This window comes from Cibotium barometz, chromosome 57, assembly GCF_041138505.1.
Source record: "Cibotium barometz isolate CiBa-2024 chromosome 57, ASM4113850v1, whole genome shotgun sequence".
Classification (NCBI taxonomy): Eukaryota; Viridiplantae; Streptophyta; class Polypodiopsida; order Cyatheales; family Cibotiaceae; genus Cibotium; species Cibotium barometz.
In genome coordinates, this window is record NC_141102.1 from 38,044,889 (window position 1) to 38,071,751 (window position 26,863).

Below are 26,863 nucleotides of genomic sequence, written 5' to 3' on the forward strand. Positions count from 1 at the left end.
TACCAAGTCCCCCAAGGAGGTGTGGGACACCTTAATAAAACTCTATGAAACGAATACCAAGGCACGAAAGATACAGTTGAAGAATGAACTTCATACTGTGGAGAAAAAGAGTATGTCTGTGAATGGCTATGCATTGAAGATCAAGGGTATTGTGGAATCCCTTACATCTATTGGCGTTTCAGTAGATGATGATGATAAGGTGGAAGTCTGTCTACGTGGTCTCAGGCCACAATACAAGGCGTTCAAGACGTCTATTCAGACTCGGGAAAACATTCCCAATTTCACAGATTTGGTGTCTATGTTGATTATGGAAGAGAAGAGCTTGGGTGAAGACCAACAATCTTCACAAAACAAAAACAGCTCAAAGCAACAGGCCTTCTACACAAGTTCAAGAAGAGGACGAGGTAGAGGAAGCCGTGGACGCGGCCAAGGAGGTGGCCGAACAAGTAATCAGAATTATGGCCAGCAGAGCAGCAACAACAACAGTCCCAGAATTCACAACAACAACAGCACGCAGGTGGAAGAGGCCAATTCAGAGGCAGGGGGAGTCAAAGAGGTTGTGGAAATTGGCAAAGGCAGTATAATGATACAGGTGGATGCTTTTATTATGGTGGTAAGCCTGGACATGTGTGCAGGCAGATTGTTATAAGAAGCAGGCTGACATGCAAAATGGGAAATTGTAGCAAAACAACTATGCATCCTCCAGCAGAAACAATGAGGATAATGAAAGGTTGTTTGTTATGCAGCATGTCGTTAATGCCATGTCTGAAAATGTTGAAGCAGCACATAAAGATGATGTATGGTACGTTGATTCAGGTGCTTCGAACCACATGACAAGTCTTGGGGGGAGTGGTTCAAGGAGATGAAAAACCTTGAAAGACCAGGTTTTGTGGAAACAGGGGATGACACTGCTCATCCAATTGCCCATGTTGGAGATGTGCCATTGTCTATGCAGGATGGCAAAGTGAAGTACCTTGCAGATGTACTTCATGTTCCGAACATAACAAAGAATCTGGTTTCAGCTGGCCAAATGATTGAGCAGGGTTTGCAGGTTCGGTTTAATCCTGATGGTTGTTATGTTGAAGACTTTAAAGACAAGTGCAGGTTGGTTGTTGCAAAAGGCAACAGAGTGGGCAACATTGAATGTAAACATGCCTGAAGTGAGTGCTGCGATGTTTGCAAATGGTTCAGGAATTGTTGCAGACACAGACATTTGGCATAAAAGAATTGGACATGTGAATGTGCAGAGAATGAAGTCTATGCAGACTAAAGGAATTGTGACAGGGCTGCCAAAGTTTAAAGTTGAAGGTATGCAGAAAATAGATGAAGCATGCCAATTTGGAAAGCAAACAAAGCATGTATTTCTACGTGACAGAAATGTGAGCAGAAATGCACTAGATGTTGTGCATTCAGATGTATGGGGTCCTACGAGACGAAGACCATGTCTATGAGGCTGCAAGTATTATGTGACATTTATTGCCACACAAGGAAAGTGTGGGTATACTTCATGAAGGAGAAGGGTGAGGTGTTCACTCATTTTCGGAATTTCAGAGTTATGGTTGAAAAGCAAATAGGGAAACATGTAAAGTGCCTAAGGTCAGATGGAGGGGGAGAGTACTTCTCCAATGAGTTCTCTGAATTTTTGAAGAAGAATGGTATTCAGAGACAGTTTACATGCAGATACACTCCGCAACAAAATGGAGTTGCTGTGAGCAGAAAAACAGGCACATTGCTGAGATTGCGTGAGCATTGATGGGAGAGAAGAATATGCCGCATAGCTATTGGACTGAATCTGTTTATGCAGCAGTTTACATCATGAACAGGATTCCAACTGCAGCCATACATGATGTAACTCCAGAGGAGAGGTTTACTGACAGAAAACCTGATTTGTCTCATCTGAAAGTCTTTGGATGCATTGCATATGTGCATGTGCCAGATGAGCTGAGAACTAAGCTGGATCCAAAAGTTAAAAAATGTGTGTTTATTGGATACTCCCTTGAGCAAAAGGGATACAGGTGTTATAACCTTGCTACAAGTGAGTTGAGTTGGTATGCTACTAAAAAAGAAGCTGTTGGGGCGGATGTGAGTGGAAATGTGGTTGCACAAAATGCAAGTCAGCAATCACAGTCTTTGAGTGGACCAGGAGTGTCCTCATCTAGTGGTTCAGTTGTTGATAGACCATGGAGTGGCAGGCTGCATCATAATACCAGTCTTGCAAATGTGATTAGTACATCACATAAAGGCAAAGAGAAAGTGATTGAGCCCCTTAGTATGCCTGACATTTTTGCAGGGCATTCTCATGTTGATGGAGAGTGTAGTGGCTCGGAGATGAGCCTTGATGAGGATCGTGGGATACCAGCTATGAGAACACCTGGTGTAAAGAAGGCTATGGAAGCCATGAATGCAAAGCTGCAAAAATCTGGAAGAGTGAAGAATCCTGTGCACAGGTTTACCTATGATGGTTATGTGGCACATCACTATGCATACATGGCAAAAGTTGTGCAGGTTGTAGAGCCCACATGCATTGATGAGGCTATTGGAAATGTGTGTTGGGAGAAAGCTATGGATGAGGAGATGGATGCACTATATGAAAATGAGACGGGATTTAGTGCAATTGCCTGAAGGCAAGAAAGCCATTGGATGCAAGTGGGTGTACAAAGTAAAACATAACAGTGATGGAAGTATAAGCAGGTACAAGGCTAGATTGGTAGCCAAAGGATATGCGCAGACATATGGCATTGATTATGAGGAAACTTTTAGCCCAGTTGCCAAGATGGCAACAGTGAGAGTTGTGATAGCAGTGGCTGCATCAAAGCAATGGTCTTTACATCAGATGGATGTAAAGAATGCATTCTTACATGGGGATTTGCAGGAAGAGGTGTATATGTTGCAGCCACCTAGTTATGAGAATGTGTCACCCCAAGCATGTTTGCAGGTTGAAGAAAGCCTTGTATGGCTTAAAACAAGCACCAAGAGCATGGTCTGACAAGATTTCTGAATATCTTGTCAACTATTGGCCTTCATGTAGTCAATGCAAATTTCTCGCTGTATGTGAGACACAGTGATAGAGGGGTTGTGCTTGTTGTCATCTATGTAGATGACCTGATCATTATGGGGGACCATGATGCAGAGATCTTTGATGTAAAGATCTTGCTTAGACAGAAGTTTGAGATGAAGGATCTTGGGGAGCTCAAATATTTCTTGGGCATTGAGGTGATTAGGTCACCACATGGTATTGGATTACTACAGAGACAGTATGGCTTGGACATGTTGTCCAAGTATGGTATGACAGGCTGTAAGCCTATCTCAGTGCCATTGGATCAGAATGGCAAGTTGAGTGCAGATTCAAGAGAGATTTTGGAGGATCCTACTATGTATAGGCGCATAGTAGGAAGCTTGATCTACATGACGATCACCAGCATCAAGACTCGAGTAACAAATATGTCACAGATGATAGAGAATGCTATGACAGTTAATGCGTTACTCACTGGAGTCTCATCTCGATTCAAAGGAAGTAAAAGCTCGAGCAAGAAATCTGAAAAGTCAGGGCATGCTTCGCGTGATGCTAAAGGGTCTATAGAGAAGCGGTATAGATTTGAGCTATGATGTTGGGTTGGTGAGTAAGTTTATCGGAAGTCACATTTGGATGCATTGAGACGTATACTGAGGTATGTGAGGTCTACTTTGCATTGTGTACTATTTTATGAAACTTTTCTTTGGGGAGTGCTGTTGTGACTTGGAGCAGCAAGAAGCCGCCTACAATCGCTCTATCCAGTACAGAGGCCAAGTACAGAGGTGCTGCTATGGCAGCATGTGAGGTAGCTTGGTTGAGAAAGCTACTTGTTGTTGCAGATTTGGGTCTATTAGTGGATAGACAAGTTGTCATTTTTTGTGACAACATTAGTGGTATACAGTTGGCCAGGAACCCAATTTTTCATGCTCGCTCGAAGCATATAGAGGTCCACTACCGTTTTGTTAGAGGGAAGGTTTTGGTAGGAGACGTTGACCTTGTTTATGTCAGCACACAGGATCAGGTCGCTGACATCTTCACCAAAGCATTGGATACAGAGAAGCTCCGCAGATTCAGGGCTTCGCTTGGTGTACATGAGATGGAGTTGAGCTCGAGGGGGAGTGTTGAGATATTGAGCTCATCTAGTGAGGCGGTGGACACTGATGACCCGCGCCTGGGGGATAGGCCACACACTCACACCACTGGCATGGTTGGTGAGATCATGGGTGATATGCGGCCAGTGGGATGATAGGCTGTGTGACAGCCATTCTAGAGACTGGCAAAGTTATAGCGCCAGCTCATTTAGTTGGGTTCACACTATAGAGAACGCTAGTATGTATTTGGTTGAGTACCTTTCATATTGAGTGTACTCTTATCTTTGTATATGGTGTGTTGAGTGTTGTGTGAAGAAAAAGAAGATTTTCTGTTCTCTTTTAGGATTTTGTGAGTGTGTGTGTGCTTGCAAGAGCTCAAGCTCTCTTCTCACCTACATCTTTTCAATTTTGAGCCCTTGCTCTTTTTCATTTCTTGCATCATCAGCTGCTTTACTTTCAGCATCAATTCACTAGGGCTTCCTTGTGCCTTCCCAATTTTTTTCTTTTTGTCTTTCTTCTTTATCACTGCCACATTGGTGTGTCTTGTGAAGAGTTGCTTGAATTGCCCTCTTGAGTGGTGACACTCTTCTTGGGCTTCTTCCTTTGTCTCCTTTCTCTACTTCTTTTTTCTGCCATTTTGGCCAGCTCCACCAGTTCCTCGAACTCTTCTTCAGTTTTTGCTTGTTTTGTACTAACTGTTGTGTGGATATTAGCTTAAGTCCTTGGACAAACCAGTCAGCAACAATTTGCATGGAGGGTCGGGTTTATTCCGCCACTCTGCCTTAATTGTAGTAGCTTTATTGTATAAGCTTCCACATCCATATCATCTTGACGGAGCTCTCTCATTTGATCACAAAGTTGAGTTACATACTTCATTTTGCGGAATCTTCCCAAAAAAGCAGTCATGACTTCTTCATAGGTCTGGAAATGGTTGTCTTGATATCTTGACACCCACTCCGTGGCTCTATATTTGAAGGTATTTATGAAAGCATATTTGTGAATTTCACTCAGCTCTGGCTCTTCCACATCCCGAGGTCTGGCTACTTTCCAGTATTGCTCAAACGTCCTCACATGTAGGTCTGCATCTTCCGCTGTCTCTCCTTAATACACCGGGAAATTTTTGGCTAATGACACCATGGCTCCCTTGAAACTTTTCTGGGGGTTTTGTTGTGGTTGTTCTTCTTGGTTTTGCGGTTGCACCCTTCTTGGGTGGCTTTCCGGACCTAGAATGTGCTCGGCTTCTCGCTTTTGGCACTCCTTTTCTTGGTCCAAGTCATGCCTAAATTCGGACACTTTCTCCTGCTCGTGCGGGGTTGCAGAAGTTTCACCACTGCCTTCTTGATTATGACGGTGCAATGCACTCCCTGTAAGCTTCCTAGAGGGTCTCTTGGGAGGCATTACTTTCCATCATCCTTAGATCCCTGAACATGTGTGAAGCATGCCTGAAGTTGTTTGAGTTGTGTAGTGGTAAGTTTTCAGTATTGACTTCTCCGAAGAATTCCTTCCAAGCTATGATTTCTCTTCAGACTTGTTCTAAAGCGATTATTCCCCAGTAGGATCACCAAGTGTTTCTCACTGATTTCCCTTACAGCAGAAAGGTAAGACAGTAGTCTATGGTAACAGACCAGTCAGGCAAATGCCGTGGGAGACATGTAATTACCCACTAGAGTTTTTGGGTACAAACACCAACTCTCATATGATCAAGGGGTCATGCTAACATAACTCTATTGAGCAACCCTTCTCTCTTAGCTCTCTCAGCTCTCTCAGCAACACTCTACTAACATCTCACTCACTTTCTCATGAACAGACAACATATTCAGTAAAATAGTGACATTGCGAACTTAGACATGGAGGATAACTTGGAACAACACTGAAATGGCAAGCTTGCTCTTAATTATATTCCAAAAACATAACAGATCAATTTAGAATAGTTGCCCAATAGTGTTAACATTCCCTGAGTACAAACACACTCTCCAGCTTCATGACACAACTATCAACTAAAAGTTGAGAGCATACAAAAATAGCACTCTTCATAGATTCCATCTACCTAAGCATCTAGTTTTATTCCTACCTAACATTGAGCTATCCTCTCGTCACCATCTGTAGTGACTGGGTGCCCTTTTATGCTAAGTCTTCTTGTTCTTTGGTAATGGATCTCTGGTGGTTACAGTTCTCCACCTCCACACGTGTGATACCAAGGTGGTGCTCACGACGTGGGGAGTGGGTTGCCGACACTTTCTGCCACTATTGGGCTACAGGGCACAATAGTAGTCGAGTTAGTCTCCTATCATTTCTGGTATATGCATGTGTCGCATGGCTCTATTTATTGATGAGCATCTATTTTAAGTGGTTCATACCATAATTTTGACTATTTTGGACTATGGCCTTGTGCCTAGTATTTTGTATACATGTGCTAGCATTATACATATGAGCTAGCCATTATTTTTGGGTTCACACATCAATTTCTTACTTGCACTAAGGTTTATCTATTTTTGTGTAAACAAGCCTACTTTTGAAAAAGGTAAACAAATAATGGCTCCTTGGGCTTTTTTGCCAATACATGATTTAAAAAATACTCTTATAGAAGGAGGAGCCACTAGAGGGGAAGATTCAACCCAATACTTGTTGATGGTGATGTCTATTTGATTTGATCTCTTTATGGTATGCTTGAACTTGTCAATTTGTTTTAAGTTAAAGATTTTATGTTGTTGTGAGGGATTAGGGATTTCAAAGTATGAAAATCACATCAATGGCTTTTGATATACGAGGAAGAGGCATCAAAGAGAAAGGTGGCTTTCTTCCATGAAACATGGTTTTTCCATAAACAGAGGTGGTTTTTGTTCAAAAGGTGACATTGACTCCTTGCCCTTATCCAAGGTTCAATCTTGTGGTGCAAAAAATTCACCAAGATCACCCATTCTTTGTTCAAAGGTCTTCATGTCCTTGCTTTTCTTAGCCTTTAGATTTTGGTGAGCTTCTTCAAGTACTTGTACCTTTGTACAACTTAAAGAATCAATCCCTCATCACAACAAGTATCAATTGAGTTAAACCTTTAATTTAAAACAATTTAACAAGCTCAAGCATAATATAAAGGGATAAAATCAAAGTAGACATCACCATCAACAAGTATTGGATTGAATCTTCCTCTCTGTGTAAGTGGCTGCTCCTTTTGTACGATAGTATTTCAATCATGTATTGGCAAAATAGCGCAAGGAGTCATTAATAGTGTACCTTTTTCAAAAGCGGACTTGTTTACACCAAAATAGATGGACTAATCATAAACCTTAGTGCAACTAATGAACTAATGTGTGAACCCAAAAATAATGGCTCTGTATAATGCTAGCGCATGTATACAAATTATTGAGCACAAGGCCATAGTCCAAAATAATCAAAATGGTAGTATGAACCACTTAAAATAAATGCTCAATAAATAGAGCCATGTGACACATGCATGTACTACAAATGTTGGGAGACTAACTTCACCCCGTATAGATCATCATCCATGGGGGACATAATACAATCGTGCGAATAGATCATCATCCACACATGAGACACAATACAACCGCACGAACACTCGTCTCTCATACACTTACTCGCAATAAACAATAATCTTATCAAAGGCAAAGTTAGGCCCAATAATACAATAAGTGAGTACCAATCATACATATACTATCCATGAGAAATATGTAAAAATCACTCATCACTCACGTATGTAGTTAGTATAATAGTGTCACAAGCATTCCCCAACGACCATAGAGACATGTAGGTAACACACATAGCACTAAACATAAATTACATATAAAGCCATTTACAAATTTTCTTATTTCAATCAAAATTACATATAAAGCCATGTAGGTAACACACATAGCACTAAACATAAATTACATATAAAGCCATTTACAAATTTTCTTATTTCAATCAAAATTACACCACAAACGCCACTGCTGACGTTGCTGGGATGTTGAGCAGCAGCTGCAAATGCACGCAGCACGGACAAATGCCCAACCCCCGTGTTTAAGAATTCTTATAGATCCATAGGGCAAAGAGAGAGACAAAGGAAAGGAAGAAGGCTCCGGCGCATAATTGTAAGGTCTTTTCAGCTCGATCGTTGAGGTCTGCTGTAAATGATGCGATGCGACTTGTGAAGAGCAGCTGGTGAACACATACATGCATGCAATAGAGAGCAAGATTAAAGAGGGCGGTTCTAGAGGGTGCTGTGGGTGGACAGAGGGTGGTTCCAGAGGGCGCTGTCAGATCCATGGATGGCTAATTGAGGTTACGGGCCTGTAATTGCAATGTGGGAGATGCTTAATTGAGTTCTGAAGGGTTTAGAAATGAAGATTCTGATGCTAGGAGGGTACGGGCGATGAGAAAGTGAGGGTAATTTATGGCGTGGGCAGCGATCTGTGGGTAATTTCTATCACAGTTATTGGTAGGTAATTCTCATGGGGGCGATAGCGATGTGTGGGTTATCTGAGGCAGCGGAATCGCAGATCTAAAAGCTTAGAAGGCCATCGATGTGATGGCAGAAGTGATGGCGGTGGAGGCGCAGAATGTGAAGGGGAAAACGCCAGGAGTGGTGGTGGTGGCGGGCCTGGCGGCGGCTATGGCGATACACAAGCTCCAAATATAGCCTCGCCCCCTTGACTCCAACAAAAAACAAGTTGCGTTGAAACACTCCTTTGGCACTTTCTTCCCACATTCTTAGCCTCTTTTTTCTTATATTTCTTCTATCTGACTGTTCAAATCTTGATCTTGCCTTTGTCTTTGCCTTTGCCCATTTTCCACAGATTGTTTTGGTTTTCTATGGAGGAAGAGGAGGAGGAGGATGCCTGGGTGTGCAATGCCTGCACCTTCCACAACCAAGCCTCCCGCCAAGCCTGCTCTATGTGCTACACCATGAGGCCGGGCTTATCATGGCTCTTCCAACACTATGGCAGATCCCTCTCCATCTGCAGCGTCCATAGATTCCTTGCCAACATGCTTTCCGGTGCCTTGACTGGTGTCTTTGCTCTAAGTCCGACCATCTTCCCTCCCTTCCTACATAAAAGAATTCATCAAGAAAAGAAAGAACGCATTTTCTTGAATAAATATTTCTTGCTTTCAATTCACATTCGTGTGTTTTCCTCACTCTATCCATTGTCTTTCTCTGCAGTGGGTGCCTTCACTGGTGCGATCACTGGGGCTTTAGCTGGGCGTGCAGCGCAAAGTGGATTGCTGCGTGGAGCAGGCCTCGGTGCTGTGGCTGGGGCAGTCCTCTCCGTTGAAGTTTTAGAGGCTTCACGGACTTACTGGCACTCAGAGCATTCTGGCTCATCTCCATCATTGGTCAGTTTTCATTCAGGAGTCTGCATTCATGAACATTTGAGAAAGTTGCCTTCTTGTTGCCACTTAAAACTAGGTCTAAGGAGTTGGGTTTTATGTAGAGTGATTTCATTGAAGACTTGCTGAGTGGAAGGTTTGTTCAAGACTTTGTAATCCCTGCTGTCTCGGCGACACAGCAATGGCAGGTCAGTTGGCATGTCCTTTATGCTTATCTCTTTCATAGAAGTTGTAGTAGTGGCAATCCTCGTAAGCTGCATTCTTAATTCAGCTAAGGGTGCTAGAGTGTAGCACGATAAGACAGTTAAAATCTTGAAATCTGTTGGGGTGTCAGAAATTTCTTGAGAGATTAGGCAATTCCATTCATGGCCTGGCTGCCTGTGTGTAAATACATCATGTAGCATGACTGGCATCTTTTCAAGCATATCAATCTTGTCGTTGTAGCCCAAAGCATCGATGTTGTTTCTAGAAAGTGTTCACACAAACAAAGCCATCTTCCACAGTGCTTATGATAAGCTTGCTTTTTTGCAAGATTACTGGCCAGGTCACATGTTGTGTGTACTCAAAGAAAATCAAACCAAATGATTCGGTTAATGTATGGCATGCTTAATTGTTGATTGGGAGGATTCAGACTATACAGTGAGGGTGGAGTTTGAACCCCTGTCTAAAGTATCCTTTTGGTAATCCTGTGTTACCATTCCCTAATTTGCTGATCACATGGAGAAAACAACTGCAGTTCAGGGAAGACGATCTGTGTGAAGAGTCCGGTTCATGTGTATGTAGTTTCATGCTGTGTATATAGTATTAAGGGAGCACCAAATATACCAAGGACAATCTGATGTGACACTGTCAGCTTGCTTCTAATGAGGCTCCTGAGCATCATGATCTCTAGCTGTCATTTGGCTTTCAAAGGGTGATCCTTGCATAGTGACTGGGAGTGTTGGGGGATGTGAAGAGAAAGCTGTCTGTCTTTGAATCATGAGTGTGTGCAGACGCATTGATGCTACAGACTGGTAAGGCATTTTCTTTCAACTGAGAGAGCATATGCAGTGCATCTCAAAGTTAAGTGTGAAGCTGGGAAAGCTTTTCAAGATAGACTGATATGGTATCATGTGTCTACTGTCTACATGTGTGGAAGATGCCAACCTTGGTGTAACTGAAGGGTCCCTAGGCCATGTTTATAATAGCTTGCATTGAATTGTGTATAGCCCAGTAGCTCTTCCCATGAGCCATTTTGGAAAAAGTGAAAACTTGAAATTTTTCTATGGAGGAATTTTGCATTTCACATGCTTCATATTTATAACTACCTTTCTTGATGATTTATTTTCATGTTTGGCTTCTGCCACAAGTCAGGATCCCTTTCAAAATTTATCTATATTCCATTGTGTGTGTTATCCTTTCTCCTTAGTCATTTGGTGTGTCTTTGGAGATGTAAGGTCGTGGTCCATGATGCTAAGGTTGACATTGTTGATCCCATAGAGATGCGGTCAAGTGGATCAGGCCTCTAATGCATGCGTAATGACTCTAGAGACACTGTAAAGGGTAAATTAGGTGAGATTACAGGCTATTGTGAGCCCTTCCTGTATAAAGGGACAAGGTCACGAGTACAAAACAGGCAGCAATGCATGAAGTGTACGGGTGTGATCTGGGCTTTACTCACCCCATTGCTTGGAGCCTGACAATCACAACTGTTGTACGAACTGTCATGCGTCATCCGCACGACTGTACGGATTGCCATGTCATCAGTATGGAGCTATAGGGACAGTACTGACCCGCTGCGAGAAACCCTAACCCTAAATTGCTGTCAGAAACTCTATTTTCAGATCGCATGAAAGAGGCTTTTCCAGGTTGCTGCACACTTGTGTATGTGGAGTGTTCTTGTGAAGACATCTTGAAGACTCCATTTCTGGCAAGGAGGATTTTTATGCAGGGCAGAAGAGTCTAGGAAAGCGGCCTTGGGAATTCTCATATAGGAGGTTCCTGTGCATCAGGAAATTGACAAGCTAGGTGAGTGAATCGTAGAGGCTTGCTTTTTTGACTTGTGTTCATTACATGGACTTGGATTGGTCGGGTGCAGACCGGTGGTGAACCCGGGCACTCGTGATCTTGTATTTGGAGCAGACTCCTTTTGGAATAAAATCTTTAAGGGGGGGGCCAGCCCCTAGTGTGGTGTCCAGTATTTAAGTATGCCTATGGTTTTAAGGGGATAAACTGTGTGCTTTTATTTTATGTGTTTAATTGCATTAATAGTCATGTGTGAACTCTCGGACCAGTTGCATTGGTATCAGAGCATAGATTCTTCTTTATATCTAAGGAATGTAGCCATATTTGGTAGTGATGTGTGTGAAGACACTGGACGAGTCGGGGCACTTTTTCCTCTTTAGGAGATTTTTTCTCGTGCTAGTATACATCCATCTTGGGGTATACTTATCATCTTTGTATAGCACACATTCATTATGTATCTATTTGTCATCTCATTGTGTGCTCCCTTGAGCTTCTCCAGTGTGTGTGCGCATTCCTGCAACCTTGTTATATCAGAGCTTATGCTCCTCGTCCTTGTTGCTACGATCTACCCTTCCTAATCGCGTGTCTTCTTGAATCAGATTAAGAAGCCCTTCCGGGAGAAGGAGTATCTTGAACTGTGAAGTACTTTGTACTAAAGTTTAGCGGTCATATTTTTGTTCCTGGCGTGTTCTGGGAGTCATTCGCGCGGTTTTTAACTTTTTGCAGACATCTTTGGGGATCAGATTTGCACTGTTCTTCATCAGATTCGATTCTAGAGTAGGATTGTCAGATCTACGTGCAGATACACGTGAAAACATCATCAGAGACTCACCACACCGGATCTTGTCTACGAGCTACACGTCAGTGGTATCAATCTCTACATCTTACGAGTAAAGTTTTTACTCACTTTACCGTGCATTTCTTTCATATACCTCGTAGGTCTCCATTGTCTGTGGCCTTATTAGCAGCCACCTTGGTTACATCAAAGGATTACTTAGCACTTGCAGATTGCGTGATTACTTGCTTAAAAATGGCACAGTAATGTATTTCGGATGTTATCCGATGAGGATAAGCTTGACGGGACCAACTACCTGTTATCGTCCTATATGATGCGGCATGTATTGGTAGCCAATGGGCAATGGAATGTTGTGGTTGGTACTGAGAAACGTCTTGGTTCCTCTGATGAACATACTGCAGAAGGTACATTTGCAGATGTAGACTTAGTTTCATATGGTACGCTTACCATAGCATAGCATAACTCCTACAGTGGAACAAACAAAGTGGGATGGAAGAGATACGCAGGCACATGTGTTGCTTGCTTTGTTAGTCAAGAGGAGTATCATTCCTCGCATTCTGTCATGCAAGACTTCTAAACATGCTTAGGATGCACTTGCGTCATTGTAGTAGGTACATAATGAAGCACGTGTTGCTTATCCATGCAAGCAATTAGAGTCAAAACATATGAAAGAGAGGGAGACTTCATGGACAGTTTCCTTACAAAAATAGGAATTTAAGCATCGGGTGCCTAGTGTTGATGAAGTATATGATTACAGTTCATTGGTGCATATTGTCTTGAATGCGTTGCCAAACTCGTATCATAGTTTTGCTTCTACCATCCGACTCATGATGAAAGGCAATCCAAATGTCTTGAAGTTTGGGGAGTTGGTTTCTGTGCTCTTGCAAGAAGAGTAATCTAGGCAAAACAGATGTCATGCATACAGGAGATCAGGCTTTTGTTGCCAATCAACAAAGAGGCAAAGGTAAATCCTCTCCTCAAGGTAGTTACAAGCCGAAATCAGAGTCATCGGGCAAGCCTGCAAACAAGAAAAGCGACAAGTCAAAGAAAAAGGAAAAATGCAACTATCGCAAGAAATTTGGTCACTATATTAATGAGTGTAGGAAGCGACTGGAGAAGGAGAAAAATAAAGACTCAAGTATGGCTGTAGCTTATTTGTGCAATGCAGTTTTGATCCTTCGCATAAGGATGTATGCATGGCTGTTATGTCTGGTATTTTGACAGTGGTGCTAGTAAGCACATTACTTCTCATCACAGTTTCTTCTTATCATTTGAATTTGCTCCACAGGAAAACACTATTACATGTGCAAAAAACTCCTCATATCATGTAAAAGGAATTGGTAAAATTGCTCTCACTGCTGTAAATGGTGGAACAATCACGCTCTTAGATGTATTATATGTACTAGGGATCAAGGAGAACTTGTTATTTGACTCTATCAGTACTAAGTTTGGTTTAGTGGTTTAGTTTGTGGATGACAGATGTATTATTCATGATCGTAGAGATGGCAATACAATTGTTGTTTCTGGTCTTTATCTCATGGCCTTTACAGGCTAGATGCATATGAAAGACAAAAGCATGCTGTATGTAGTAATGACGACGAGTATCAAGTCTGAAGCTCAAGATGCTAAATTAGTGATTCAGGGCATAGAGTCTGTGCGAGACTTTATGGTTGCTCCTCTTGTAGGAGTAGACATAATTTTAGGAATTCAATGGTTTCGCAAGTTCTAGCCAGACATTGATTGGGACAAGCACACTTTTTGGATTACCAGAAACGTTTCCAAAGTCCCAATGACCATTAAGTGTGAGCTAGGAATCCCAAACTTTCCTCTCATAAGCCACTTGCAGGCTAAACAAGAAATACGGAAAGGCGCACAATATGCAATGATTTATATCTACACTGCCCAGACGGTGGCCAGTGCTTCCGAGAAGTACCAAGCTCTTCATGACGAGTTCCAAAAGATTTTTCTTCGGAACAATCTCCCTCCCTAGCTTCCCTTGTCTAGATCGGAGGACCACAAGATAGACCTCCTTGCAGGCTCGGATCCCTCGAGTAAGTTTTCATACCGCCTTTCCATGGCAATGGAATTGGAGTTGGATCACCAACTCCAAGAACTGTTGGATCACCAACTCCAAGAACTGTTGCAATCTGGCTTCATACGCGCTAGTGTGTCACCATTTTCAACCCTAATCCTGTTCGTTAGGAAAAAAGATGGTTCTTCTCGATTGTGTGTCGATTATCATGCACGCAATAAGTTGACTATCAAGAGCAAGTTCTCGATGCCTCGAATAGATTTCATTCTCGAGAAGCTGAATGGGACCAAGGTGTTCTCGAAACTGGATTTGGGTACCACTAGGTTAGGATTGTTGAGGGAGACATCCCCAAGAGAGCCTTCCGTATGGAACGGGCCCACTGAATTTGTGGTCATGTCTTTTGGCTTGACAAACGTCCCAGCCACATTCAACCGCATGATGATGCGGATATTTAGGGACTTGATTAGAAAGTGTGTTTTTATATTTTTGGACGACATAGTGGTATTTTCAACTACAGTTGAGCATTAGCGGTGAATTTGGGCATGTTCTTGGATTCATCTAGATATAAATAAGCCGTATTAGGGGACATGCAGATTTCACATTGTGAAGTTTTCGTCCGAGTTGCGGTCAGTTGATATTGTGCTAATTCTTTCATCTTTAGCGGTGCATTTGCCATATCAACTACTTATTTGCTGTACTAATTCTTTCTATTTGCTACTTCCCTTAGTGCTAGGCTTCATTATGGTTGAGTTTGCCCTGCATCTCCGGAGGTACTCAGTACGAAGGGCTTTGTGTGAATATATGCTCTTATGTGTGTGTGTGTGTGTGTGTGTGTGTGTGTGGAGGCGTGTGTGAGAGCATATCTTGATATAGAGTTCTACACCCACTGTTGGGCACTGATGACGTTAGTGGGGATGTCGTAGTATCTAGTCCATACTATGCATAATGGAGTTGATAGTTATATAGTCTTGTGGGTTGACTACCATGAGTACATAACATGCACGTTCCTAAAAGGTGAATTTGGGCATGTTCCTGGATTCATCTAGGTATATAATTTAGCCGTATTAACGGACATGCAGATTTCACATTGTGAAGTTTTCGTCCGAGTTGCGACCAGTTGATATTGTGCTAATTCTTTCTATCTTTAGTGGTGCATTTGCCCTATCAACTACTTATTTGTTGTACTAATTCTTTCTATTTGTCCTTAGTGCTAGGCTTCATTATGGTTGAGTCTACCCTGCATCTTCAGAGGTTTGACAAAAACTCAGTACGAAGGGCTTTGTGTGAATATATGCTCTTATGTGTGTGTGTGTGGAGTGCGTGTGTGAGAGCATATCTTGATACAGAGTTCTACACCCACTGTTGGGCACTGATGACGTTAGTGGGGATGTCGTAGTATCTAGTCCATAGTATGCATAATGGGGTTGATAGTTATATAGTCTTGTGGGTTGACTACCATGAGTATATAACATGCATGTTCCTAAAAGGTGAATTTGGGCATGTTCCTGGATTCATCTAGGTATATATATATATAGTTGAGCAGCATGACATTGATGTGGAGAAAGTTTTTGAAGTTGTTGGAAAGCAATGAGCTCTATATCAATGAGAAGAAGTTGGAGTTTTATTTGTTCGAGGTTCACTACCTTGGATACATAATCAGTGCCGAGGGCATCTGACTTGATCCGGCCAAGGTGGCCGAGATAGTCAATTGGGAAATTCCATAGACAGCTTACGATATCCGATCCTTTGTGGGCATATGCAAAGCATATTCCACCCACATCGAGAGATTCTCTGACCTCTTGGTGGATCTTACAGATGTGCTAAAGGATATCAAGACCAAAAGATAGTGGATTTGAATGACTCCACGAGTGTTGGAAGCATTTAAGAACCTCAAGGTGGCTTTGTCAGAAGCTCCTTGTCTAGTGCTTGTCTTGTGGGACGAGCCATTCCAAGTAATCACCAATGCAAGTAACATCGCGATCGGAGCTGTGTTACAACAGAATGGCCATCCAGTAGCTTACATGTCTCGTAAGTTACTTTCCGCAAAAAAGAATTACTCGATCCATGATCGAGAACTCCTAGCAGTAATTCAAGCCCTGAAACATTGGAAGCATTTTCTTTATGGTCGAGAATTTGAGGTTCGCACAACCATCAGGCATTGTGCTGGATTCAGAAATGCCAAGTGCATAGTGAAGTGACCGTCAGCACGGCTGGAGCCAAATCTTCCATCATTTTGGTGGTATGATTGAGAATCTTCCAAGAAAGGCCAACCTACTGGCCGATGCTTTGAGAAGGAAGGGAACTACGACTTTAATTCAGAACACTAGGCTAGACCTTCTTGGTATAGGACTCGATGACATGAAGCACACGTATGCGGATTCTGAGAAATTCCGTACATAGCGGGAACAAGCATTGGATGCCATAGGACCATGCCACTTTTTGATACAGGATTGTTGGGCTTTTCTACAAAGGCCACCTTTGTGTCATGAAGTCATTCAAGACAGCTCTTCTCCATGACGCCCATGATGCCATCACTAGTGGTTACAGGGGCATGATTCGACTTTTGAGAAGCTAGAAAGATAATATAATTGGCCAAGAATGAGGCGCGATGTGTTCACTCAATTGCAACATTGTGACGTTTGTCAGAAAGTCAAATCTCCTCGTGGGAAAAAGATAGAGTTGTTACAGCCTTTACCCATTTCCGAAGGAGCTGTCCAAGATATATCGATGGACTTTGTCACAAATCTGCCTTCCAGTCTGAGTAACCGTACTACTCAGTGCTTAACTATTGTTGATAGATTTAGCAAATTTGTTATGCTTATTCCACGTAGGGACCAATGTGACCGCCAAAGATGTTGCCCACTTGTTCATTCGGCATTGGTGTCCAATTGGTGGGATTCATAGGACCATAGTGTCAAACCTAGATGCCAAGTTTACTAGTCATTTTTGGAGAGCATTGTTTGATAATTTTGGTACTAAATTGAACTTTTCTAGTGATTTCACCCATAGACAGATGGCTAGATAGAAATCTGCAACCAGTTGGCCTTCGATGTGCTGAAGTGTTATGTTATGTTCACGATCAACAAGATAAGTGGAACTCATATTTACCTTTAGTTCAAGCAGTTTTGAATGAGTCATTTTCTTCAGCTATTGGCAGGACTCCTTATGACGCAGCGTTTGGAAGACCATTCCAGTCGCTAGTCGCTATTGACCAGAACCTTGTCTTCAATTCCTGAAGCGAAGAGATTGACGGAGTCTTACTAGGAGATCTTGGAATCAGTTAAAGACAAGTTGGCTAAAGCGCAGGAGGCCTACACTCGACAAGCCAATAAAGACCGAAGGGATGTGAAGTTCTTGAAAGGAGATTGGATTCATATCTGCGGATTATGAAGCAACATCTAAAACAGGTGGGCAACAAATCCCAAAATTTTCGTTTAGAAGCTTTGGACCTTTTTCCTATCCAGAGAAAGATCAGTGAGGTATCAATGAAGTTGAAGCTACCTCCGAGATGGACTACACATGATGTTTTCCATGTAAGTTGGCTAAAACCATATGCAGGTCCAATCCTTTCAAAGATTAAAGATGAAGCAAAACCAAACATAGTTGATGAAGCTGAAGTGATGGAATAGATCCTTTTGCACCGCTTCAAGCATGGCACTAGCTGAAGACAAAGATAGTTCCTTACGAAGTTTCAAGATCGAGGGACCATAGTTGTCTGCAAGATGCGCACCGCACCACAGGCAAGTAAAAAAACAGTACGAAGCGCAACGAGCAGTACGGGATGAGACCAGGACTCTTTTTAAAGAAGCTTGCACTTGCCGTATGGAATTGTATGGACGTTTTGTACCGTACAATACAAAACGTACCTGTGAAAAAAAGTAGCCATTTTTGTCCATTTTTTTGGCCTGTTTTTTCTGATCGTTTTTGCTGGCCGTTTTTTTGGCTGTTTGGGGCATAGGCTCTCCCTCTTATCTCTCTCTCTCTCAAGTTCTCTTTCTCTCTCTCAAGCTCTCTTTCTCTCGTCTCAAGCTCTCTCTCTCTCTCTCTCTCTCTCTCTCTCTCTCTCTCTCTCTTGGCAATGAGGTCCAAAGGAAAGGAAAAGCATGAGGCTTTTTATCACTCGCTTGCTCCACTGTTCTGCAAATCTGCTCACCGTTTTCAACATCTGTGCCTTGTGTTCTCTTCCATAGCTTCTCCCAGCTGCTGATTAGTGATAACAACTGCTACGTTTTATCACTTTGCTGCGTTTTCTGATCCAGCTAGCTATCTTGCTGCTATCGGCCAGCCCTATTGGCTGTGTTTTCTTCTACAGAGGCAAGCATTGGAGTTGTGGCTGTGCTTTCTGCTCCGGCATCATTTGTTGGTGAGCTCTCTTGCATATGGTGTTGCCAGACAAGTGGCACTACTTTTTTCTTCTTCCTCCACGAGTCCCTGCCCTTCCTGTAAGAGGTTTCCGGTGGTTCTTAAGTTGTTTTGCTGCTGTCCAGCCTCTGTCTCTCTCAGGTTTGAGAGGGGGCTGATTGGTTCTAGAGCCTCGCTTCGCTGGAAAGCACTTGAGAGGAGTCTTGGATAGCTGAGATTTGTGTTCTTTGTTGCTGTGAATATGGCTCCCCCTTGTATAAACAAGGATGACAAGTTGAAAGAACCTAACTATGCCCAGCGGATCTGGTTCATTCATAAGGGTTTGTGGGATATTGTTCAGGGCACTATCTAGGAGGTGGACTCAGGATCAAGAGGATGAATTCGTTGTGGAATTACAAGATTAGGAGAATCAGGATTTGAAGGCGCATTCAGTGCTTGTGCACACCATCACAGAGGAGGTCTCACCGGCCGTGCAAACTCTCACCAGTGCTCATCAGTTATGGTCTAAATTGGAGGATCTCTTTGCTCGAGATTTGTTGATGAGGGCAGTTACCTTGCAAGGATAACTCTACGGTTTATTATTCCCTACAGGTAGTTCCATGGAATCGTTCCTCATGAAGGCCAAGGTTATCCATGACCAGTTATCGGCTATGGGTGTTGCTTTGTTCTTTGCTCAGTTGACTGCACTTATCCTCACTAAGCTTCCCCCAGACTTTGATGTGATGTCTTGATCTTTGTGGTGCCAGGTCACATCCACTTAGTTGGATTTTGATGATCTTAGCTCCCTGCTCTTGGAGGAAGAGTCCGTGCTCGTTTCACAGGGTAAGTAGAAGGTCTCTCTCAACAGTTCTGACTAGGCACTTTCCACAGTTCAAAAGAAAGGTCAGAGTCACTGCTTCTCTTGCAGGAAGAGAGGACATCTGTGTTTGTCCAAGAAGAAGGACAAGACCAAGGGCAAGTCTTCATCTCAGAAAAAGGGCAAAGACACGACACACGACGGTGATACAGATTCTTCTAGTACCACTTCTAGGGCTCCTAGGGTGCTTCCCGACTGAGGACGACCGAGATGGTATACTTCTCTAGTACATAGGCAATCCCCCCCCCCCCCCCCCCCCTCCCCCCCCCCATGTGCTTCCAGCCAGAGGAGGCTTGTGGGCGGGAGGGGGGACTGATTGCAGCTCCACTTACTGGTGCATGGGAACCATGATTTGGAGTTCCAAGCATTAGACATCTGGCAGGACATGGTTATCTTTTGTGTAGCATAGATTATGAACTGGATCTGTTCCGAGTTCATTGTTTGAGGTTTGTTTGCTTTTGTGTGCGTGTTTTTTATTTTTTATTTTTTAAAGTTTCTTTCATTCTTGTAATTGTTTTGTCTTGTTTTCTTGTTTTCTTGTTTCTTGTTTCTTGTTTTTTGTTTTTTGTTTTGTTTTGTTTGTTTGTTTTTGTTTTGTTTTTTGTTTTTTTTGTTAATGTCTTAATTAAAAGTCTTTGTTTGATATTATCTTTTGATTTCCTCTCCTTATGTAACACGCGGAAGCTCTGGGAGTCTTCTTTCAGCCCTAAACACTCTTGGAAACCATCTGATGCAAAACACAGATATAGAGAGAGAGTAGAGAGAGAGAGAAGTGCTGGAAATTCAGTATATTCTATGGTACAAAAAGGTACCTAAATCTGCAGCCATGGGCTGCCTTACATAAAAGGTGATAACACCTAAATCTGCCCTAAGCTAGGACCCATTCCCGAGTGGAATGAATGAGTTCAATGATGAGTGAGTCTTGGACCCCCTTTATGCTGGCCGACTGCTGGTCGACCAGTCATAATTTCATTAAAGGTTATTTAACTCAGCCGACTGGTCATAAATGCTTATTTCGATGATGCGCCTGCAGCCCCCTTCAACTTGGTTCAGCCGCCTCCACCTCTGGTACAGCCGACTCCCTTTTGGTACAGCCGACAGGCTTTTCCTCTTGCTCTCCAAGCCTTGCTCCAATCTACACTGCCAATAGCTCTCTGTGCTCCATTTTCTGGTTCTAATGGTCCTTTTTCTGGCTGCCTTTTTTGGACTAGCTGAGGAACTTGTCCATGGGCATCTGTGCACATGACATCCCCCTCTGCTAAACTTGATGACGGGAATCGAACCTGCTCTTGGATGACTGTCATTATCCCAATCCTGTCCCAAAGTCCCTCTGTCATCATCCATCCGTGGCAACCCTTTTTCTCTGAACATCCGGCCTGTTCTCCAAACCACCCTGTCTCTGATGAAGATCTATGCATCTGGTTCCTTCAAGTCCACAATCCGTTCCTGCCCTGTCTCTGAACACCGTCTTGGTCTTCATTCCTGAGAAATGAGTCTGGCACTCTCACATCACCCTCGGAGGATCAACCTCCCTTGGGACCGTTACCTGAGAACCTATCTGGCTCACGGAACTGCCATCCCCATCTGGCACTGTGGAACACCACCAACAAACCTCCTGGGAATTCTTCCCGATCTATGTTCTTGCCTTGGGCTTTGAATCCGTGTACTTTCCTGTACCTCGGACCTGCACACCATCATATGGGACTGAATCAGTGTTTAGCTTTGCTGAGCCTGATGCTCTGATACCAATGTAACACGCGGAAGCTCTGGGAGTCTTCTTTCAGCCCTAAACACTCTTCGAAACCATCTGATGCACAGATATGGAGAGAGAGTAGAGAGAGAGAGAAGTGCTGGAAATTCAGTATATTCTATGGTACAAAAAGGTACCTAAATCTGCAGCCATGGGCTGCCTTACATAAAAGGTGATAACACCTAAATCTGCCCTAAGCTAGGACCCATTCCCTAGTGGAATGAATGAGTTCAATGATGAGCACTTGGGCCTTTTTATATGGGTCTTGGACCCCCTTTATGCTGGCTGACTGCTGGTTGGCCAGTCATAATTTCATTAAAGGTTATTTAACTCAGCCGACTGGTCATAAATGCTTGTTTCGATGATGCGCCTGCAGCCCCCTTCAACTTGGTTCAGCCGCCTCCACCTCTGGTACAGCCGACTCCCTTTTGGTACAGCCGACAGGCTTTTCCTCTTGCTCTCCAAGCCCTGCTCTAGTCTACACAGCCAATAGCTCTCTGTGCTCCATTTTCTGGTTCTAATGGTCCTTTTTCTGGCTGCCTTTTCTGGACTAGCTGAGGAACTTGTCCATGGGCATCTGTGCACATGACACCTTAGTAGCTAGGTTTGTTAGTTTATTTATTTTTGAACTTTCAAATGCTTTGTTTTTGTCTTTGTCCTTCTTCACTATTATTTCTTTCTCAAATCTCTCAATTAGTAAGTTCAGATTTTTCTGACCTTATAAAGGTATATATATATTGGTATTATGGTGTCACATGTTGTAACATGCGGAAGCTTGGTGGATAGAATTGTGGACAGAATTCAGCAATCTTTCATGACGAAGATGATGCACAACATAGAGGAATATGTGGAGAGAGAGAGAGAGAGAGAGAGAGAGGAGAGAGAGAGAGTGAGAGAGAGAGAGATTTTAACGTCTTCCAAAAGACCAAACTTGGCCTATGAGACAGATCAGTGTACCTGTGTGGGGTATCCTCTGTCATCCCAACAAAATGAAAAAGTACTGAACTAAAAAGCTGAATTTGGGTGTGCAATAAGTACAACGAGTGGGGGAGGGGATGGAGCTCTACTACTAGGAGAATGCAAAGCTATATGCATGGAGTATACAATCATGATATGCAACCTAGCTAGCTCCATCTTGTACCATACTGGGGGTATAAAATGGTATACATCAATGAAGGGGTTGTCCACAGCTCCCTGAAGAACATGCCTGGGTCTGCTGTGAAGCGAGCCAGTCGCTCCGCACCCTTTCTGTGAAACTGAGCTCTTATCTCTGTCATCTCTCTCTAGTATAGGCATGGTGTCCGAAAGCAAGGTGTCCTTTGTCTCCTGCGGGCTCTGAGTGTCTCTGCTCTCTGGAGAGTAATTCCCTGCTGTGTAGGGGTTGGGAGGGAGGTGGATCTCTGAAAAAATGTAGTAATCTGTGTCTGTCGTCCCCCCTTTGGAGCTGTCTGAGCCTGTAATGATGTCTCTCTGTGATGCTGTATGTCTAGAATGAATCTCCCCAGTATGCGCTGGTCTGCTGCCTCAGAGCTGGCGTAGGGAATGTGGCTCTCTGAATAAAATGGGATATCTCTCTCTGATGGCTGTATATGCTCTGCATCTGCATACATAATGCTCCTCACTCTCCACCTCCTCTCTGCACAATCTGCATACCCTCTCCTCTCGGGGGATCCGTGCTGCTCTGCCAGTCTCGATCTCCAATCGATGTGATGAGACTCTAAGCTGACCAATAGCTACTCGGGAGCCGTGTGGTAAAAAGCCCTCCATGTATCTAGGCCTCTCTATAAATCCATCATCAATGATACTCATGAAGTAATCTCTGTAGTAGTACATCTTCGGTGGAAGAGGCTGTGTAGGCAATATCCATATCTCTCATGTATAGAGCTGCCATAGGTCTTGTCTCAATACTCTGTTCCTCTCACTATGAGAGAGACGGATATGTGGTGCATCCCTGTCATACTGGAATGGTGGTAGATGATCCATGTCTAGGCCATGCTGTGAGAACCAATGTGTGACCTGTGCATACCATGATCCTCTGTCTCCTGCCTCAGCCAGCTGTCTAGATGCCTCAAAAGCTCTGTATGACAATCTGTCCTGTGGCATCTCTCTGAATCTGTCTAGCAGGCATATAGTCTGGAATATGGCCTCTACCATTATAGGAGGCGCAGCAAACTCTGCTCGGATAATGTCATGAGGTACTGACGGTTTGCTGCGTATCATGCGTGCCATCATGGTCTCTCTATCTGTGTCCACCAATGGGTAGCAAGGCCTGGCGCCCATACCGCTGCTCCATACATCAGTGCCGGTGTACCGTGTGACTAATGTGTCAAATAGCCACCCCTTCGTCCGGGGCTCCTGAAAATGCGCCTGGTGGCACTGTCTCTCTAGCATAGCCGGTGCTGCATATCCCCGTGTCAATCTAGCTCTGGCTGCTGAACCCATGGTGAAGTGCGTGGCTGCTGTAGAGAAGGTAACCCCTAGGTACACATATGATGTCACCACCTCCACCTGGCGTCCTTCGAGAGTGAATGTCAGCTGACTCTTGCCCTGCCTCGATGTATGAAAGACCATAACCTTGGTTTTCCCTAGGTTCAGAGTAAGACTCCTCTATGTGCAGAAATCATCGAGTGCATGTAGATGCTGCTGTAGACCTCTTGGAGACTCTGACACTAATACAATATCATCAACATAAAGCATAATATGTACTGAGGTACCTGCTAGATCAACTCCATCTCCGCCTCCCCATGTAATGAAGTCAGCCACCTCATCAATGTATAACCCAAATAGGGTGGGGGAAAGTGAGCATCCTTGCTTCACATCAATGGTGCTAGCAATAGTCTCGAACATACCTCTTGGGCATCTGACTCGCCCAAAAACCTGCTCATATAATGCATAGATGCCCCATGTCATATCTGCTGGTATGCCAAGAGACTGCAGGCGCTGAAAGAGCCTCTCTCGTGGTACTGTGTCAAATGCCTTATGGAAATCCACAAAGCAGCAAAAGAGCTTTCTCTTCCTCACTCTGGCCTGATCAATCATACATCTCAAAGTGAATACATGGTCAGTGGTAGAGAAAGCTCTCCTAAAGCCTGCCTGCCCTGATGAGCGTAAACCTGCTCGCTCAGCATATAAGCTAAGCTCTTGCTCCAACACTGCACCATCACGTGGCCAACAATAACCGTCCTGTAGTTGCTCAGATCAAGCATATCCCCTGTTTTGTGGATCGGCACAATGGTGTGCATCGTCCACTCCGCAGGCAAACCCTCTGCTAGTGCCCTGTTAAACAGGTGTGCAAGAAAAGGAGCCAAAGAATCTACTGCATATATGAGATGCTCACCCTGTAGGTCCATATGGTCGGCGGCTTGTCCATGCTGTAGGCGGCGGATAGCTTCCTTTACCATCGAGTGGGTAAAGAAGCTAGCTGTGGTAGGTCGGGGCTCCTGTGGCTGAGGTATAGGTGGCTGCTGTGGGGCGTGGTATAGGCCCTCTGCATATGTGTGCCATGTCTGTGGGTCTGCAATAGGTGTCGGGGTCCGGGGCTCTCTGAAGTGCCGCCATGAGACAGGGCTATCTCTACTCATGAAGAAATGAAAGATCTCTAGCTCTTGTATCTCTGCGAAGGCCCGCCTTTTGCGGGCGAGTAAGTCTCCTCGTCTCTCTCCTCGACTCCTGTGATGGCTCCTGAGGCTCTCTGTATGCGGAGCCGTGAGTATAGGGCTCTGCACTCGTCATCATACCATCTGTTCTGGGGCATAGTCCCAGATCTCGCAGGCTCTCCTGAGTGGACACGATGTGGGAAGCTCTGTGATGCAGCCGTGTGTAGGAGTGATGCCAGCTGGGCTGTAATGGTATCCATAGGTGCCAGGGGATCCATGAGTAGGAGCCCATCCTCTACTCTGCTAGTGTATATGTCTGCCATGTCATGTGTGAAGTAGATGGTAGTGTGTGGCGTCGGTATGTGGGGGGCTAGTGATATTGATGATCCGGCTAGTGAAAATGCCAAGTATGTATGATCTGCCCCAATAGGATGAGGTGGGATGGAGAATGAGGTGACAAGCTATGATGCCTCCAAAGACCCCATAATGTAGTCTACCACCGTGCCTCCGGTCCGTGTATGACCCCCATGTGGGAAGCATGTCAGCCCTCCTGATCCCGGCCACTGTAGCATCCCGTTATAAATAACGAGACGATGTTTGGCTCCCAACTCTAGTAAGTGGTCCCCATAATGTCCTCTATCTGGTCCAGTGTCCTTTGATGCCTGACTAGCCCCTATCTTCTCTGGATCCACAGGGTGGAGGATCTCCATGTCATCATAGTATTCAAAAGGCCAAAATGACCTATGAGATTAAAAGGTTACATCATATCCATGAGGTACATCAACCTGGGTACAAAATAGGAATAAAGAAAGATAACAAAAAATCCAGAACTTTAAAATCTGATCTAGGTACAAGAGTAGAGAACTCTCATATCAAGCATCTCTGATCCGGGAAGTCCATGATCCTGGAAAGTGGTCCGAACCCAGCTCGAAAGAGGCAATGGAACCTCCCCCAAATGTCATAGTATATAGGGCATCGGCATATGTAACGATCCCTCTGTGTGACAGAGCTGGCATTGTTAGCACATTCATCCCCAGATTCTGCTCTTTTATGGTGCCCATTTGGTCCCTTTTGCATGGCCCTTGCTTGTGGGCTGGCCACCCCCTTTTTCTAGTATTTTTCTGGGATTTTTCCTAGCTTTTCTGGCATTTTCTAGTCGGCCTGTCCAGTAGCTCCAGTTGGCCTGTTTTGCAGCTCCAGTCGGCTAGCTTACCCCTACTATAAATAGTGGGTGCTGGCCTCTCATTGTTCATTCAGTCTTGTACATATTTTGCTCCCTCACTTATATGAGACTTGTAGTGTCTCTTTTTTTTTTCCATGAAAAGATCCTTTCATTAGTTATAAAAAGAAAAAAGCCCAATGGGCTACAAACCCTCTCCTGCTCATAAGAAGGCAGAGAAGAGATCCAATCAAGGCAGCTAGGGAGACTCTCCCTAGGTGCAGAAAAGTACAAATATCTGAGAGGCTATATCATACAATAGGAGGGGGGAAAATCCAAACAGGTGGCCTGTAGTGCCAGCGGGGGGTACCCACGTGTAGAGTATAGAAAGGGCCGCTGCGCCAAGTGGTGTGGAAGGCCTGGCGTCGCAAGATCGCTCGATCCGAGTCGCCCCGGATGCGGTCATATTGGCCTCGCTCGCAGGGTGTGAATCGACTTGTAGTGTCTCTTGCTTGGGACTGTTTTGCTTCAGTATATTCAGCATAGTTTTCTCCATATCTCTCTCTCTCTCTTGCACTCTCTGTTTAGCACATTCTAGTGCCACTCTGCTTCCGCTCTGTGCACTCTTTCAGGCATATCCTGTCCTTTGGTGCGGCCGCCCTAGGCCCATATCTGGCAGTCTCCACTCTCAGCTGGTGGGACGAGGTGCGGATCTGGCCGATCGCACATCTCACCCCAAAGGATTAGGTGCATGTCCATGTAGCATGGGCGGATGATGAACCCATCCTGTGTCAGGCATAGGAGGTGATCTCTGTAGAAGGCCATCTTCGTCCGTAGTGGACGACTAGGTGAACTCCATGTCCTTTGAGTATCCAATCTAAC

At 44.1% G+C, this 26,863-nt stretch overlaps 1 protein-coding gene across 5 annotated transcripts in view; it reads left to right on the top strand.

Annotated features, from left to right (window-relative positions):
* Positions 1 to 7,957: 7,957 nt before the first annotated feature.
* LOC147606724 (NEP1-interacting protein-like 2) overlaps positions 7,958 to 26,863 on the top strand; it is a 37,045-nt gene continuing 18,139 nt past the window's right edge. Inside the window, exons 1-5 of one of the 5 annotated variants that reach the window (XM_086791636.1) lie at positions 8,022 to 8,767; positions 8,895 to 9,121; positions 9,260 to 9,432; positions 9,531 to 9,614; positions 12,157 to 12,297. In XM_086791636.1, coding sequence (XP_086647762.1) covers positions 8,911 to 9,121; positions 9,260 to 9,432; positions 9,531 to 9,614; positions 12,157 to 12,297 — 609 coding nt within the window. In that variant the 5' untranslated portion in view covers positions 8,022 to 8,767; positions 8,895 to 8,910. Of the gene's footprint in view, positions 9,122 to 9,259; positions 9,433 to 9,530; positions 9,615 to 12,156; positions 12,298 to 26,863 lie in introns of all 5 variants that reach the window. The other 4 variants (XM_086791637.1, XM_086791635.1, XM_086791639.1 and 1 more) reach the window with 4 other exon arrangements.